This window comes from Vitis riparia, chromosome 1 (assembly GCF_004353265.1).
Source record: "Vitis riparia cultivar Riparia Gloire de Montpellier isolate 1030 chromosome 1, EGFV_Vit.rip_1.0, whole genome shotgun sequence".
NCBI classification, from domain to species: Eukaryota; Viridiplantae; Streptophyta; class Magnoliopsida; order Vitales; family Vitaceae; genus Vitis; species Vitis riparia.
In genome coordinates, this window is record NC_048431.1 from 316,752 (window position 1) to 329,371 (window position 12,620).

Genomic DNA, 12,620 nt, shown 5'->3' on the forward strand with positions numbered 1-12,620 from the left:
CTATTTTTGGTGCTTCCTCTTTTCGTTTAAGATACAACCTTTTATCTATAAAAAAAAAAAAACAAGGAAGTCATTCCCTCCTCAAGTATCTACCTTTTTATATTACTATCATTCGGTATTGGCACACTTTTGGTAGGGCTTTTTTCTTGAACTCCTTTTATGTTAATATGTTTTGATTTTGATGTATAAATTGATGTTTGCAATAACAAATAAATACATAGAAATTTTATATGAACAGTTATTTTCCAACATCCATTTAGAAAGAGAGAAAAAAACAGTTCCTTCCATCAGCATCTTCACAAGTTTCTTCAATTGCTTCTTAGCAACCTGTACAGCCTTACCATATGTCCACTTAATCCTGTTAAAAAAAAAATCCCCTCCACTGAGCCTCAAGTAGGGAAGTTCGCCATTATTCTTTTTTCTTGTTATAAGCAAGCAAAAATATGAATATATTAAACCCGACAAGCATCCCTACTCAGGATGTATAGCATGAATCACATAAATTAATTCAGAAGGCATCAACTCGATTTCCGAATAGTAATGTTACAAGTCGTACTTGTTAGTCTTAACATAACTCCTCTATAACAGTGTCATGCATGGAGCTATGGGCAAATGTACCTGTAAGCTCTAGGGGTAGAAATCAATCCTCTAAGTAACCAAATTATGAATTGTTTTGGTCCCCAGGGTGAATTTGGATCATAATGCATATCTAAGCAACTTGGTTCCTCTCCATAATGGCAACAACAATTATTGAGTAGATTTTACACTTCACCTCAACTCCCTCTTGGCGCTCTTTGCATACTCCCTGTGTACATAATATTCCTCGTTGTTGCTCTTTCTATAGCTTATATATATACCATGTGCTTATCAAAAAAAATGCACGTGCTTATTTAATGTTTTCCAGTCTCAATAATGATGATGTCCACTTTATTAGAAAGCTTTTCCATGATGAAATACTGGTAAAACTTTCATGTCTCCTTGGTCTCACTCTTAATATTTCATCCAAGAAGTGGAAGAAAATCTATGTATTGATCTAGAATTCAAACAGCAATGAAGTTAAAACAATAAATTAAATTGAAGCTAAGGACTCTTTTAAAAAATGGGTCTTGCTGGAGGAGACACACTGGAGACAAATGTCAAGGGAATTGTGGCTTAAGGAGGGAGATAGAAACACTGGATTCTTCCACAGGATGGCTAATGCTCATCGAAGGAACAATTCTATAGATAGAATAAAGGTTAATGGAGTTTGGATGACGGAGGAGCAGGAGATGAGGGAGGGAATAGTGAGTGCTTTTCAGCAGGTGCTTTCTGAAGAACCTGGTTGGAGGGCGGATATTGAGGGGGTGCACTTTAAATGTCTTAGTTCCAGTGAAGCTGATTCTCTGGAGGTGCAATTTACTGAAGAGGAAATTTATGCAGCCTTAATGGGTATGAATGGGGATAAAGCTCCGGGCCCGGATGGGTTTACAATTGCTTTTTGGCAATCAAGCTAGGAGGTAGTGAAGGAGGAGATTATGGAACTGTTTAGAGAATTCTATGTCCAGCGTTCTTTTGCCAACAGCCTTAATTCCACCTTTATAGTCCTCATTCCTAAGAAAGGAGGGGCTGAAGATTTGGGTGATTTCAGGCCAATTAGCTTGTTAGGGAGCTTGTACAAGCTGCTGGCTAAGGTGTTGGCGAATAGGTTAAAGAAAGTGTTAGATAAGGTGGTGTCCGGGGACCAAAACGCCTTTGTGAGGGGCAAACAGATCTTGGATGCGTCTCTTATTGCCAATGAGGTGATCGATTTTTGGCAAAAGAGAAACGAGAATGGGCTGATCTGTAAATTGGACATTGAGAAAGCCTACGACAGCATTAATTGGAACTTTCTCATGAAAATTCTGGTCAAAATGGGTTTTGGGTCGCGGTGGGTGGAGTGGATTTGGTGGTGCATCTCAACCGCCAAATTTTCAGTCATGATCAACGAGGTGCCGACTGGTTTCTTTTCAAATTCTAAGGGGCTAAGACAAGGAGATCCCCTTTCCCCGTATCTTTTTGTGTTGGGAATGGAAGTTCTTAGTATCCTAATTAGAAAGGCGGTTGAAGGGGGCTTCGTATTAGGCTGCAGAATGCGGGGGAGAGGGGAAGAGGAGATGATAGTTTCCCACCTACTCTTTGCTGATGACACGATCATTTTTTGTGAAGCTAGCAAAGAGCAAGTGTCCGCTCTAAGCTGGATTTTGGCGTGGTTTGAGGCGGCTTCCGGTCTTAGAATTAATCTTGATAAAAGTGTCCTAATTCCAGTGGGTGAGGTGGAAGACATTGAGGAGCTGGCTGTGGAACTTGGCTGTAAAGTGGGAGTGCTGCCCACTGTTGATTTAGGGTTGCCTCTTGGAGTCCATCATAAAGCTGCCTCCATTTGGGATGGAGTGGAAGAGAGAATGAGAAAGAGATTAGCTCAGTGGAAAAAACAATATATTTCAAAGGGAGGGCGTATCACCTTAATCAAAGGCACTATGGCCAGCCTTCCTATCTACATTATGTCCCTTTTTCGTATGCCGAAAAGTGTTGTAAAGAGGCTTGAAAAACTACAAAGGGACTTTCTTTGGGGAGGGGGCAGCTTGGAGAGGAAGGCCCATTTAATTAAGTGGGAGGTGGTGTGCACTAGAAGGGAAAAGGGTGGCCTTGGCATTCGGAAGATTGACTCCCTGAACAAAGCTTTGTTGGGCAAATGGGTTTGGAGATTTGCAATTGAAAAGGATAATCTTTGGAGGCTAATGATTGGGGTGAAATATGGTCAGGAAGAGCTTGGGTGGAGAACCAAAGAAGCTCGGGGTACTTATGGAGTGGGGGTTTGGAAGGAGATTATGAAGGAAGCAAAGTGGTGTTGGGAAAATACAAAGTTTAAGGTAGGGAAAGGGACTAGAGTGAAATTCTGGTCTGATCAATGGTGTGGGAATGAGAGGCTGTCCCATTCTTTTCCCCTATTGCATGAGATGGCGGTCGACAGGAATGCAACGGTTAATGAGATGTGGGATCATAGCAGTGGTTCAAGAGGTTGGAATCTTAGATTCCATAGAGACTTTAATGATTGGGAGCTGGACGTGATTAGAGGATTGCTTATTATGCTCAGGGACTTCAAACTATCTTCAGAAGAGGACGTGGTGCTTTGGAAAGGGGGGGGCCATGGGAGGTACAGGGTGAAGGATGCCTACAACAAGCTGGTTGTTATCAATGATGGTGATTTTTCGTATAGAGGCGTTTGGGTGGATAAGGTCCCAACCAAAGTGGCGTTTTTTGCTTGGGAAGCCGCATGGGGGAAGATTCTGACCTTGGATAGGCTTCAAAAACAGGGATAGCAATTTCCTAACCGATGTTTTCTGTGTGGGTGTGAAGAGGAGAGTGTAAATCACATTCTTTTGCATTGTATAGTGGTAAGGGCCTTATGGGAAATTATTTTTGCCCTAGTGGGGGTTCAGTGGGTGTTCCCAGAGTTGGTGAAGGAGGCGTTATTAAGTTGGAAGGGCCCCTTTGTGGGGAAAAAGAGGAAAAAAATTTGGAATTCTATACCATTGTGTATTTTTTGGACGGTATGGAAGGAAAGAAATAGGTTAGCCTTCAAGGGAGGGGTTTTAAATATACAGAAACTCAAAAATTCTTTTGTTTGTACCTTGTGGAGTTGGGCTAGGGTGTACATTGGAGAGGAGTCCTCTTCACTCTTAGGTTTTTTGGAGTGGCTAGCGGCCACTTAGGGAGGGTAAGGGTGCTTGTTTTTTTGTGCTCTTTTTTTGAGGCAGATTGTATACGTCCTGTATGCTTGGTGGCCTTTGCCCTTTAATATATTCATGATATTTATCAAAAAAAAAAAAAAATTGAATTGAAATCTTCAAGGCTATCAGTGGTCTTCTTTCTTTTCTTTTATCTTATTCATTTATTTCTTTCTTTTCAACTAAAGAGACTTAAGCACAAATCACAAGTAAGGCTGTAGATTTGTGTTTTTCCTTTTACTTTCAGTCAAAACATAGTGTATAAATATTACAAAGAGACTAAGGTGCAAAAGTATTTCAAAGTGATCAGTCGACTACAAATACGCTAAAAGAAGTTTCAATGAATCAGACCATTATAACCGAAAATATGGTAAGACATTATCTTGTCAACATCATCAGCTCAAAAGAACAGTTGGATTCAACCATCAACTAGGATTTCACCTCATGCTTTCCATCAAAAGCAATGCTTCTTTAATTTGCTATAGAAATAAATGGTGAACTGCACTCACCCAACTTGACCTCTCCTTGCTCAGTCAGCAGGATATTACCGCCCTTAATATCTCTATGAACTTTGAAAATTGAGTGCAAATAAGATAGACCCTGCAGAATATAAAATAGGCATCCAAGCATTATGATATAATTTATAGGATCTAAAGAATTATCCTCATCAAAATGTTGGGTGAGTGTGCATGTGTGTGTCTCGGGGTAAGGGTGGGGGTGGGGCACAGCAGGGGGGCAGGCACAACATACCAGAACAGAAATTCAATCAAGACCAACAAGCCTTGTCAAAACAACTTGGGATCAGCTCTTTCAATCAGAGCATGATCCACCTAGATTAGAGTTTGATTTACAATCAGCTCTCAACCTGCCATAACCCTTCCCAATTGATGCCAAAATCGTAGGGGACCAATTGGTAAAGAGAGAGGGGCCTGCCATGAACCTTGGTTTAAAACAATTTGTGGGTGGAGAAACCAGCCATATTGGTTATGCAAGTTGGCTAATGTTTCTGTGTCTCCACAAAAGGGAATTCAAGCAGAGAAGTCAAGCAATCCTTTCTTACACAAAAATATAGTGCAAAGATTTTCTTACTTGATTTCTCACCCACATACCCTGATATAATTTTCATTAAGCAAGTGATTTATCAAGCATATCTGGAACAAATTTTTCTTTTTTTCAAACATAACCAATCAAATGGCATTGTACCTTCAATGCTTCCCTGCAAATATATGCTATTTGATACTCCTCCAAGGGCTCCTCAGTGGTATTCATCAAGTCAGCAACACTTCCACCTCCACAGTACTCCATTACTATCTGCCAAAAGATGGAATTTTTCATAGCAATCACAGCATAATATTATCATAAGCTCTAAACACGTCAAAAATTAAAATAATTAAAATCACACTTCTAAAAGCATTGAATCTTTGGCATATAGGGTACAAGTAAGCAATAAAATCCTTAGTTCCTACCCAAAGGTACTCTTCTCCTTGGTAACTTCCAAGGTAGCGGACAACATTTGGATGACTACATTGCTGCAACATCTCAATTTCACCACGTATTTCTTCATATCCTTCTTCCTGAACACAAATAACACCACAATTCACTTTCAATAGCTCACCCACCTCAATCAATTACATAAAGAAATTAAGTAGGAAGGATAAAGCAAACACACCCCCTCACATAATGAAATAACTTTAATGGCAACCAGCTCTGACGTTCTAATGTCCCGAGCTTTGTAAACAGCCCCATATGAACCTTTCCCTGCAATCCTCAAAGACCAAACTCACTTCTCAATCACGTAACTATACACAAGGCTAAAGTTAATCAGTTAAACGACACAATTTTGGCAATTTTTCATAAAACAGAGCTAAAAATCGGCTAATCACCGCTGAGATGACAGCAATTTTAATCGAATTCTCACAAACTTAAACATAGAACCGAAAATTTTAAAAATAAAATCGCAAATTTACCTAGTTCATTGAGCAATTCGTACTTAGTCGAAGGATCTTCCCTTGTCATGCTTTCTGGAATCGAGCTGGTCGAAATCTTGCTTGCCTGAAATCGGGCCTCGTCCCCTTGAGAAGAGCCGCTTCCCTTTCTATGCTTTCTGAACCCTAACTCTCCCGACGCCTGCATACTCGCCACCGCCCTACTCATTGTCGACGATGCACTAGCACCGCCGCTGCCCCTCCGAACAACAGTCCCACTCTCACGAGTCCCCAACGTAGATCTCACCACGAAAGTCGAGTAGTTGTCTTCATCGTCCGTCCTCTTCCCGGTGCTCCGCTCCAAGTAGGGCGAACCACGAGGCTTCGCCGGAGACAGTATCGAAGGAGACAATATCGACGGAGACAAGCGATCGCGACTGGTCTTGACTATCATGGTTCCGAAATCTCCGGTGCCGGTGGAGTCCTCGTCGTAGTAGTCATGTGCAGCATCGAAGTCCTTGGGAAGGCGCTTGAGAAGCGGAGGAAGAGATGAATCATCGTCGTCGTCATCGTTAGGGTCGTCCTTGTAGACCATTGTTGCATAGATATCTTCTTTCTCTTGGGATTTCGTTCTCCGGCGGGAATGTTTTTCCTGGAACGCGGTTTCGTCGTCGTCTTCGTCGTCGTGGACGACGAAGGTGGAGTATATGTCGGATTTGGGCATAGCCGGCCGGGTCCGGCGAGAGGGGGTGAGCGATGGATCCATCGAGACGGACGTTGGTGCTCAGCCATTGGTGGAGGCTTGGAGCCGATGAAAACGAGCGATCTTAGATGGGCTATGTTCTGGGCCAATAAAAGAAAATGGGTCGGCCCATATAAGTAACGGGCTGTACAATTTTGGTTATGGAACGTGGATTGTACTGTTGTGTTTTTCTAAGCGCATGGGCTCAAGCCCAACCTCAATTTGGATCCGAAATTTTCAACCCAAGCTCAAATTCACTAGGGTAGGACTGGTTTTCAACTAGCTAAAGTCAAATATGTAATTTAAAAAAAAAAATTATACAATTTTTATTTATTATAATAATGAATTTAGCTTGGTTTGATGAACCTCAATCCAACCCGAACCTAGGTCGGGTTGAGCTTCCAGGTTAGGTTTGAGTCTTAGTTTGGGTTAAGGTTTTAAGTTAGATTTGAGTTGAGCTAGAGTTACCTGGCTTACGTTGCATCTATAGTCATAAAGTTCACAATCCATGAGAATATAAAATTCAAAAGATCAAATTAAAATGTAAAATATTATTATTATATTTGTTCAATATGTTCTTATTTAGTAGCAATTTCCTTTTCATCACAACTAAATTTATCTTTAATGGAAAATGTTTCTTTACCAAAATTCTCCTTGATCAATAATGTTATGATAATTTATATTCTTGTAGGATTTTATTTTGCAATTAAAAGTAATTAAATTTTTTATTGAATAAAGTGAAATCCATACTCTTGGACAAAATCAAAATTTTGAATTATATAAAATTCGCAAATTAGAAATTCATTAAATCGTTATCTTACAAATCATTTGTGAAAGAATAATGATTCAAACCAATTTAACGAAATGTGTCTAAATAAGTAACATTGACTTGTTCAAAACAATGATATCATAGTCGAATCGATCAATTATTGTCATGACCACCATTATAGTTGTTATCTAAAGTCACTCATATCACCGATCAATTCATACATCACCCTTCATCACCATAGTCAAGTCAATATCACTCAAGTTATAATGAATCATCTCCGATTATTCTTCCTTCTCTACCACCATATTTTCAATTAAGAAACTTGAAGATCCTAATGAGAAAACATCACCACCCCTTATTAATTATAAAAGGGAAACCTTACTCCAATTTTTTCATCTCTCGTAATAGTAAGATTTTGAGTAAGGGTCCATAAGAGGAAACAGAGAAACAAGCTTGATGTGAGAGTTGTTAAATTTAGGAAATAAATAATTAAAGATTTAAGGAGTTGTTTGGTAATAGTTGTGTGGGACTTTTAGGAGAAAGGTTTTGGGTATGACAAGATATATGCTCAGGTCATTAGTTATTACTCATTTCTTAAAGTTTATTTTATATTTTTTTTATGAATTTAATAGTTTGAAATACACATTCAAAACTAAAAAGAATTTTTAAAGTGCAATTTTGTTTTCATGTGTGATTTAAAATTGTGGTCAGGTAATTTTTATTGCAATATTTCTATAATTTGCTCTTTTAGCCTATTGATGTCTTTTATAATTTGGCATCAAATCAAGATGGTCAATGACCGATGGGCCAAAATGCTATGTTCTTAAGAGCACTGGTTTGAAATATTATGTCACAAAAGACCAACAAATGGAGATGGAGGTCCTATAAAAATTGTGATAAACTACAATTAGGGACTATAGAAATTGATTAGATTGAAACTAAGTTTGTTACTGACGAAGAGGTTGGCGATTTTTGCCACAAGCTTGTAAATTTAGGATACTAGTATTAAATTCTATCTTAAGAGTTTAGATTTCTAACAATTGGTTAGTGGAGGCAACCCATACCAATTCTACAAGATAGATGAGTGAAATAAATGCATGAACATAAAATTTAATAAAAAATCGAACTAATTGAGTTTGGGGATCATCACATAAAAGTGTTGAGTTGTATAACATTTGATTGTTGACAAGTACTAATAAAAGGAAAAAAATACTAAGAAAAATGATTTTATTATATTTGAATCTATGGCAAAGTTTTTCTTCCCATTTTTTATTGGATAAAAAAAGGTGGGAAAAGTTTTTAAAATGAGGATTTCATAAGAATTTAAGGTTGCATTTAATTTGAAAAAGTTTTCTAATTTTTATTTTCTAAAATTAATTTTTATTTCCTCCCTTTTCCTTTCTTGAAAATGTGAACGATTCACAAAAGTGAAATTTGTTTTTTTTTTTATAAAAAAAATGGAATTTATAAAATCATGTTTACTTTTGAAATTACCAATATAAGTGAAAAATAAATACAATTAAAATTTTATATTATACAAATATTCTCTTATGAGATATACCTTTTATATAGCATTTTATATAATTTTATTCTCTTATCTATTTTCAACTTCTTAGGAAATAGTTCACTTTTCTTTTTTTCTTTCTTTTTTTTAAAAAGGTTGAAAGCACTAAATTGATACTTTCATTTTTTTGAACTCAATTTTTCAAAAAATAAAAATAAAAATAAAAATATTATACAAAAATCTTATTTTTATTTTCTTTGACAAAAAAAAAAAATCAAACAAATAGGATTTGTTTCATTAGTAACCAAATAATAGAAAATTTTTAATTTTTTTTCCCTATTCTTTTTCTTTATGTTTTCTACAAACCTAACATTACCTTGAGAAATTTTTTATAATTTTTATTGATCTTTTTCTTTTCTTCTACTCAAACATAACAAATGACCCGTGATTTTATATTTTCCATATATTGCAATTAAATCATACCTTTTTACTCTTTTCATGTCCCATGATTTTTGTCCCGTGGCTTCCTCTATCATTTCCATACACATATTCTAATTAGTTGTAACAATTGGTGTGAGGAGATTGCGCATTCCTCCATAAAAATTGTTTCACTCCTTTAAAAATCTAATCATTCTTAATGTCAGGCAAAATATTAGACCATGACCAACGGTCCAACACAGAAAAAAGGAAAAAGTTATCATATAGGAAAGAAGCACTATATATATATATATATATACATGGTACTTTTCCAATTACGTTTCAACTCATGTACTATATAATATATTTAGAACAAAGCAAAAAGGTGTGGAGGAAGTGGAACAATAAGAAATGGGCCTGCAAGTGACTTTTACTAGAATTTTTCTGTTGATGATCTTGTTTGTTTGGGTCAGAGATGCTCAAGGTCAACTGAAGGTCTTCAATGTGATGAACTATGGTGCAATTGCAAATGGACAATATGACAACAGCGAGGTGATGACCATGGAAAAATGTTGTTTCAAAATTTCATGTTTAGATCTATACTGTTGCTGAATCGTAGTCATTTTTGTGTTTTTGGAAGGCATTGGGGAGAGCATGGAATGAGGCGTGCCATTGGAAAGGAACCGGTGTAGTACTGATTCCAAGGGGAACCTACATGGTGCACCCTGTGAAATTCCAGGGTCCATGCAGTGGTCGAACCATGTTCCTGAACACAGGAGAGGTGCTGGCTCCTACTGACCCAGCTTTAATCCACGCTGATAATTGGATTGCCTTTCAAGAAATTGATGGGTTGAGGGTCAGTGGAGGTGGGTCATTTAATGGCCAGGGAGAGAAGGTTTGGCACGATAACGATTGCCATAAGAACGGCGACTGCAAACCCCTTTCCTCAGTGAGTATCATCATCATCATCATCATCAGCTCATTAATTTCTTTGATTTACTGTCAATTTTGATTCAGTTTTTATAAGGGTACTGAGCAATATGTATGTGTATACATATATACAGTCATTGTCTTTCAAATTTGTCACAAATGGCAGGATTGATCACATAACATCAATCAACAGCAAGATGTTCCATTTCAATATATATGATAACCAGAAGATAAGGATCAACCACGTTAAAATATTGGCCCCTGCTGAGAGCCCCAACACTGATGGAATCCATATTGGAAGATCAAACGACATCAGAATTACAAATTCAGAGATACGAACCGGAGATGACTGCATATCCTTGAAACAAGGCAGTAGAGACATCCACATTCAAAACGTTCAATGTGGGCCTGGCCATGGAATTAGTGTTGGAAGTCTAGGCAAGGACGAGGGGGAAGAAGAAGTCAGGGGAATAACAGTAAGAAACTGCACCTTTCAGGGCAGCGATAACGGTCTGAGAATCAAAACTTGGGCGGCCTCTACCAGAAACATTGCATCAGACTTCACATTTGAAGACATTGTCGTCGAAAATGTCCGAAACCCCATCAACATCGATCAAGAGTACTGTCCCCACCCTCCTTGCAATGAGGTATAGTATACTAAATTCATCACATAACCCACAATTTGTCTCCACCAGCAATGCTCTTCAAACTTCAAACTACTGGTCATTCATCTTCCTTTCTCTCTATACAGGGTGAATCACAAGTTGAAATCAAAAATGTGAAATTCAGAAACATCCGGGGCACTTCAAGTACAAAAGTTGCAGTGAGCCTCATCTGCAGCAGTAGAATTCCATGTTCCGACATCGAGCTCCATAACATCGACTTAGTGTACCATGACCAGGGAGGACCTGCAACTTCAAGCTGTCGACATGTCAATGGTGTTTCTTCTGGGGTACAAAGACCTCCCAGCTGCATATAGTCACTGTTCATTAATTCACTGATCTCCAAATGTACTAGCCAGCTAGTTCTGTCAGTTTTGCGTGCGAGATTAATTGATCCGTATGCCCACAAGGAACAATAACATTTAATGAAAATAATGAACTGCATTTATATGCACTTAATTTATAATTTCTAAAGTTTGCTTATTTTCTGTCCTTTTCCTGAGGAATCGGATGAAAATGTATTATCATATAAACTGCAACAATAAAGAACTGATCATTGCCAAAGTGCAGTAGACCCACCATATAATGTCACGATATCTATTAAACAATTCAATGGTATGGGAACAAAGAAAAAATCTATGGTCCTCCACAAAAAATGATGATTCCTGCTTATGCGATGAAAAAGAAAATTTATCTTTTTCCATGATCATATTCTGCCTAGAGAGTAGAGAGACCATGAACAAAACCCTAGGTATGCCAAACAGTGACGTAATTAATGGTCATGGAATACCTGATATGGCTCGTATCTTACTTTTTCTTTTCCTAGGGCTTATTCCTTTTCTGGTAACTTCCTAGCCCCTTAATCATCCCAAATATGCCATGATATAATTATCTCCCTCTCTCTACATATTATTCTTTCTGTAAAGGAATCAAAGATCAACTACCCTTCACCAGCAGGTAACCAAAGTTTGTGAATTAAACCATAGTAGTATTTGAATCTCTATCAATTGAACTTGCTGCCTGGCAGCAGACTAATGATCAGCTGCATGAAGGATTAACCCAAACAGCATCTTCAGTCCTACCAAGTAGTTAGTTATCTTCTAACTTCCTCAGGGTCCACTCATGTGGATGTAGATGCTTGCTACAACCCTTTTCTTAAGTTGAAAGGGATCGGGGCTTAGCCCCAGCAAGGAACTCTGGAAACAACAGAGAAAATAGCTGAACATGATACCTGGTAAATCCAGAAATTTGGTCATAGACCATGAATCAATTTCATGTGATTACTGCTAAGGGACACTGCTGGAAGGAATATTGGGAGATGGGAATCAATAAAGGGGCAAACAAAGCAACTTGCATTTGTTTTACTGTAGAAAAGGTTAGCTTTGGATATTCAAATCCGAAGTGCATCTACTTTAGGAGAGGAAAGAAAGGAGAAAAGCTTTTTACAAGCGCACAGCATACATATATTCCTCCTAGCTAAAAGGATTTGAATCCCACAAAGAACACAGCCATATCAGTCTTGGTTCTTATTCTTCAATCATCATCATCATCTCAAGGAATTGTAGTGTCGAGTGCAACTCAAAGCAACGGAATTTCCATACTGACGAATCAAAGCAACTACACAACAAAGGAATTGAATCATTTTTTTTCTAGCTTGCTAGCTGGTATGATCATTTCTAATTTCTTATCCTGATCTGTTGCTTTGCTTCTTCTAGTTTAATTATGTTACCTCAACAGGAAAAGATTGTCCAACACATTAGACAAGAATATGCACACAAATAAACTCGGGTAAAAGCTTGAGATTAAGTTCATTACAAGGCCTTCTTAATGGCAAACCATATTTTCCATCAGCTGTGCCCATGATTAATAAAGATGGACAAAGTATATAAAGGAGAATAAAGTTAGAAACAGCCATACATATATGA

At 37.8% G+C, this 12,620-nt stretch overlaps 2 protein-coding genes across 5 annotated transcripts in view; one reads left to right on the forward strand and one right to left on the reverse strand.

Moving 5' to 3' along the window:
- LOC117917999 (germinal center kinase 1) overlaps nt 1-6,474 on the reverse strand; it is a 27,484-nt gene extending 21,010 nt beyond the window's left edge. For all 4 annotated transcript variants that reach the window (XR_004651820.1, XM_034834522.1, XM_034834531.1 and 1 more), the window contains exons 1-5: nt 5,714-6,474; nt 5,416-5,504; nt 5,213-5,320; nt 4,950-5,057; nt 4,256-4,346 (exon numbers count right to left, since the gene is read on the reverse strand). Coding sequence is in view for 3 of the 4 variants with exons in the window: in XM_034834522.1 (XP_034690413.1) it covers nt 4,256-4,346; nt 4,950-5,057; nt 5,213-5,320; nt 5,416-5,504; nt 5,714-6,437 (1,120 nt within the window). In the remaining variant the exon portion in view is untranslated. The remainder of the gene's footprint in view (nt 1-4,255; nt 4,347-4,949; nt 5,058-5,212; nt 5,321-5,415; nt 5,505-5,713) is intronic.
- Nucleotides 6,475-9,514: 3,040 nt separating this feature from the next.
- LOC117914306 (exopolygalacturonase-like) lies at nt 9,515-11,012 on the forward strand. Its single transcript, XM_034829589.1, has 4 exons — nt 9,515-9,655; nt 9,744-10,052; nt 10,168-10,680; nt 10,785-11,012. The coding sequence occupies exons 1-4, from the start codon at nt 9,515-9,517 to the stop codon at nt 11,010-11,012; spliced, it is 1,191 nt and encodes a 396-aa protein (XP_034685480.1).
- Nucleotides 11,013-12,620: the final 1,608 nt, after the last annotated feature.

Excerpts from the sequence above, each read along its gene's own strand:
- LOC117914306 (XM_034829589.1), top strand. The coding sequence starts at position 9,515 with ATGGGCCTGCAAGTGACTTTTACTAGAATTTTTCTGTTGATGATCTTG. Across the intron at positions 9,656-9,743 it reads GACAATATGACAACAGCGAG|GCATTGGGGAGAGCATGGAA; the intron begins GTGATGACCATG and ends TGTTTTTGGAAG. Across the intron at positions 10,681-10,784 it reads CCCACCCTCCTTGCAATGAG|GGTGAATCACAAGTTGAAAT; the intron begins GTATAGTATACT and ends CTCTCTATACAG.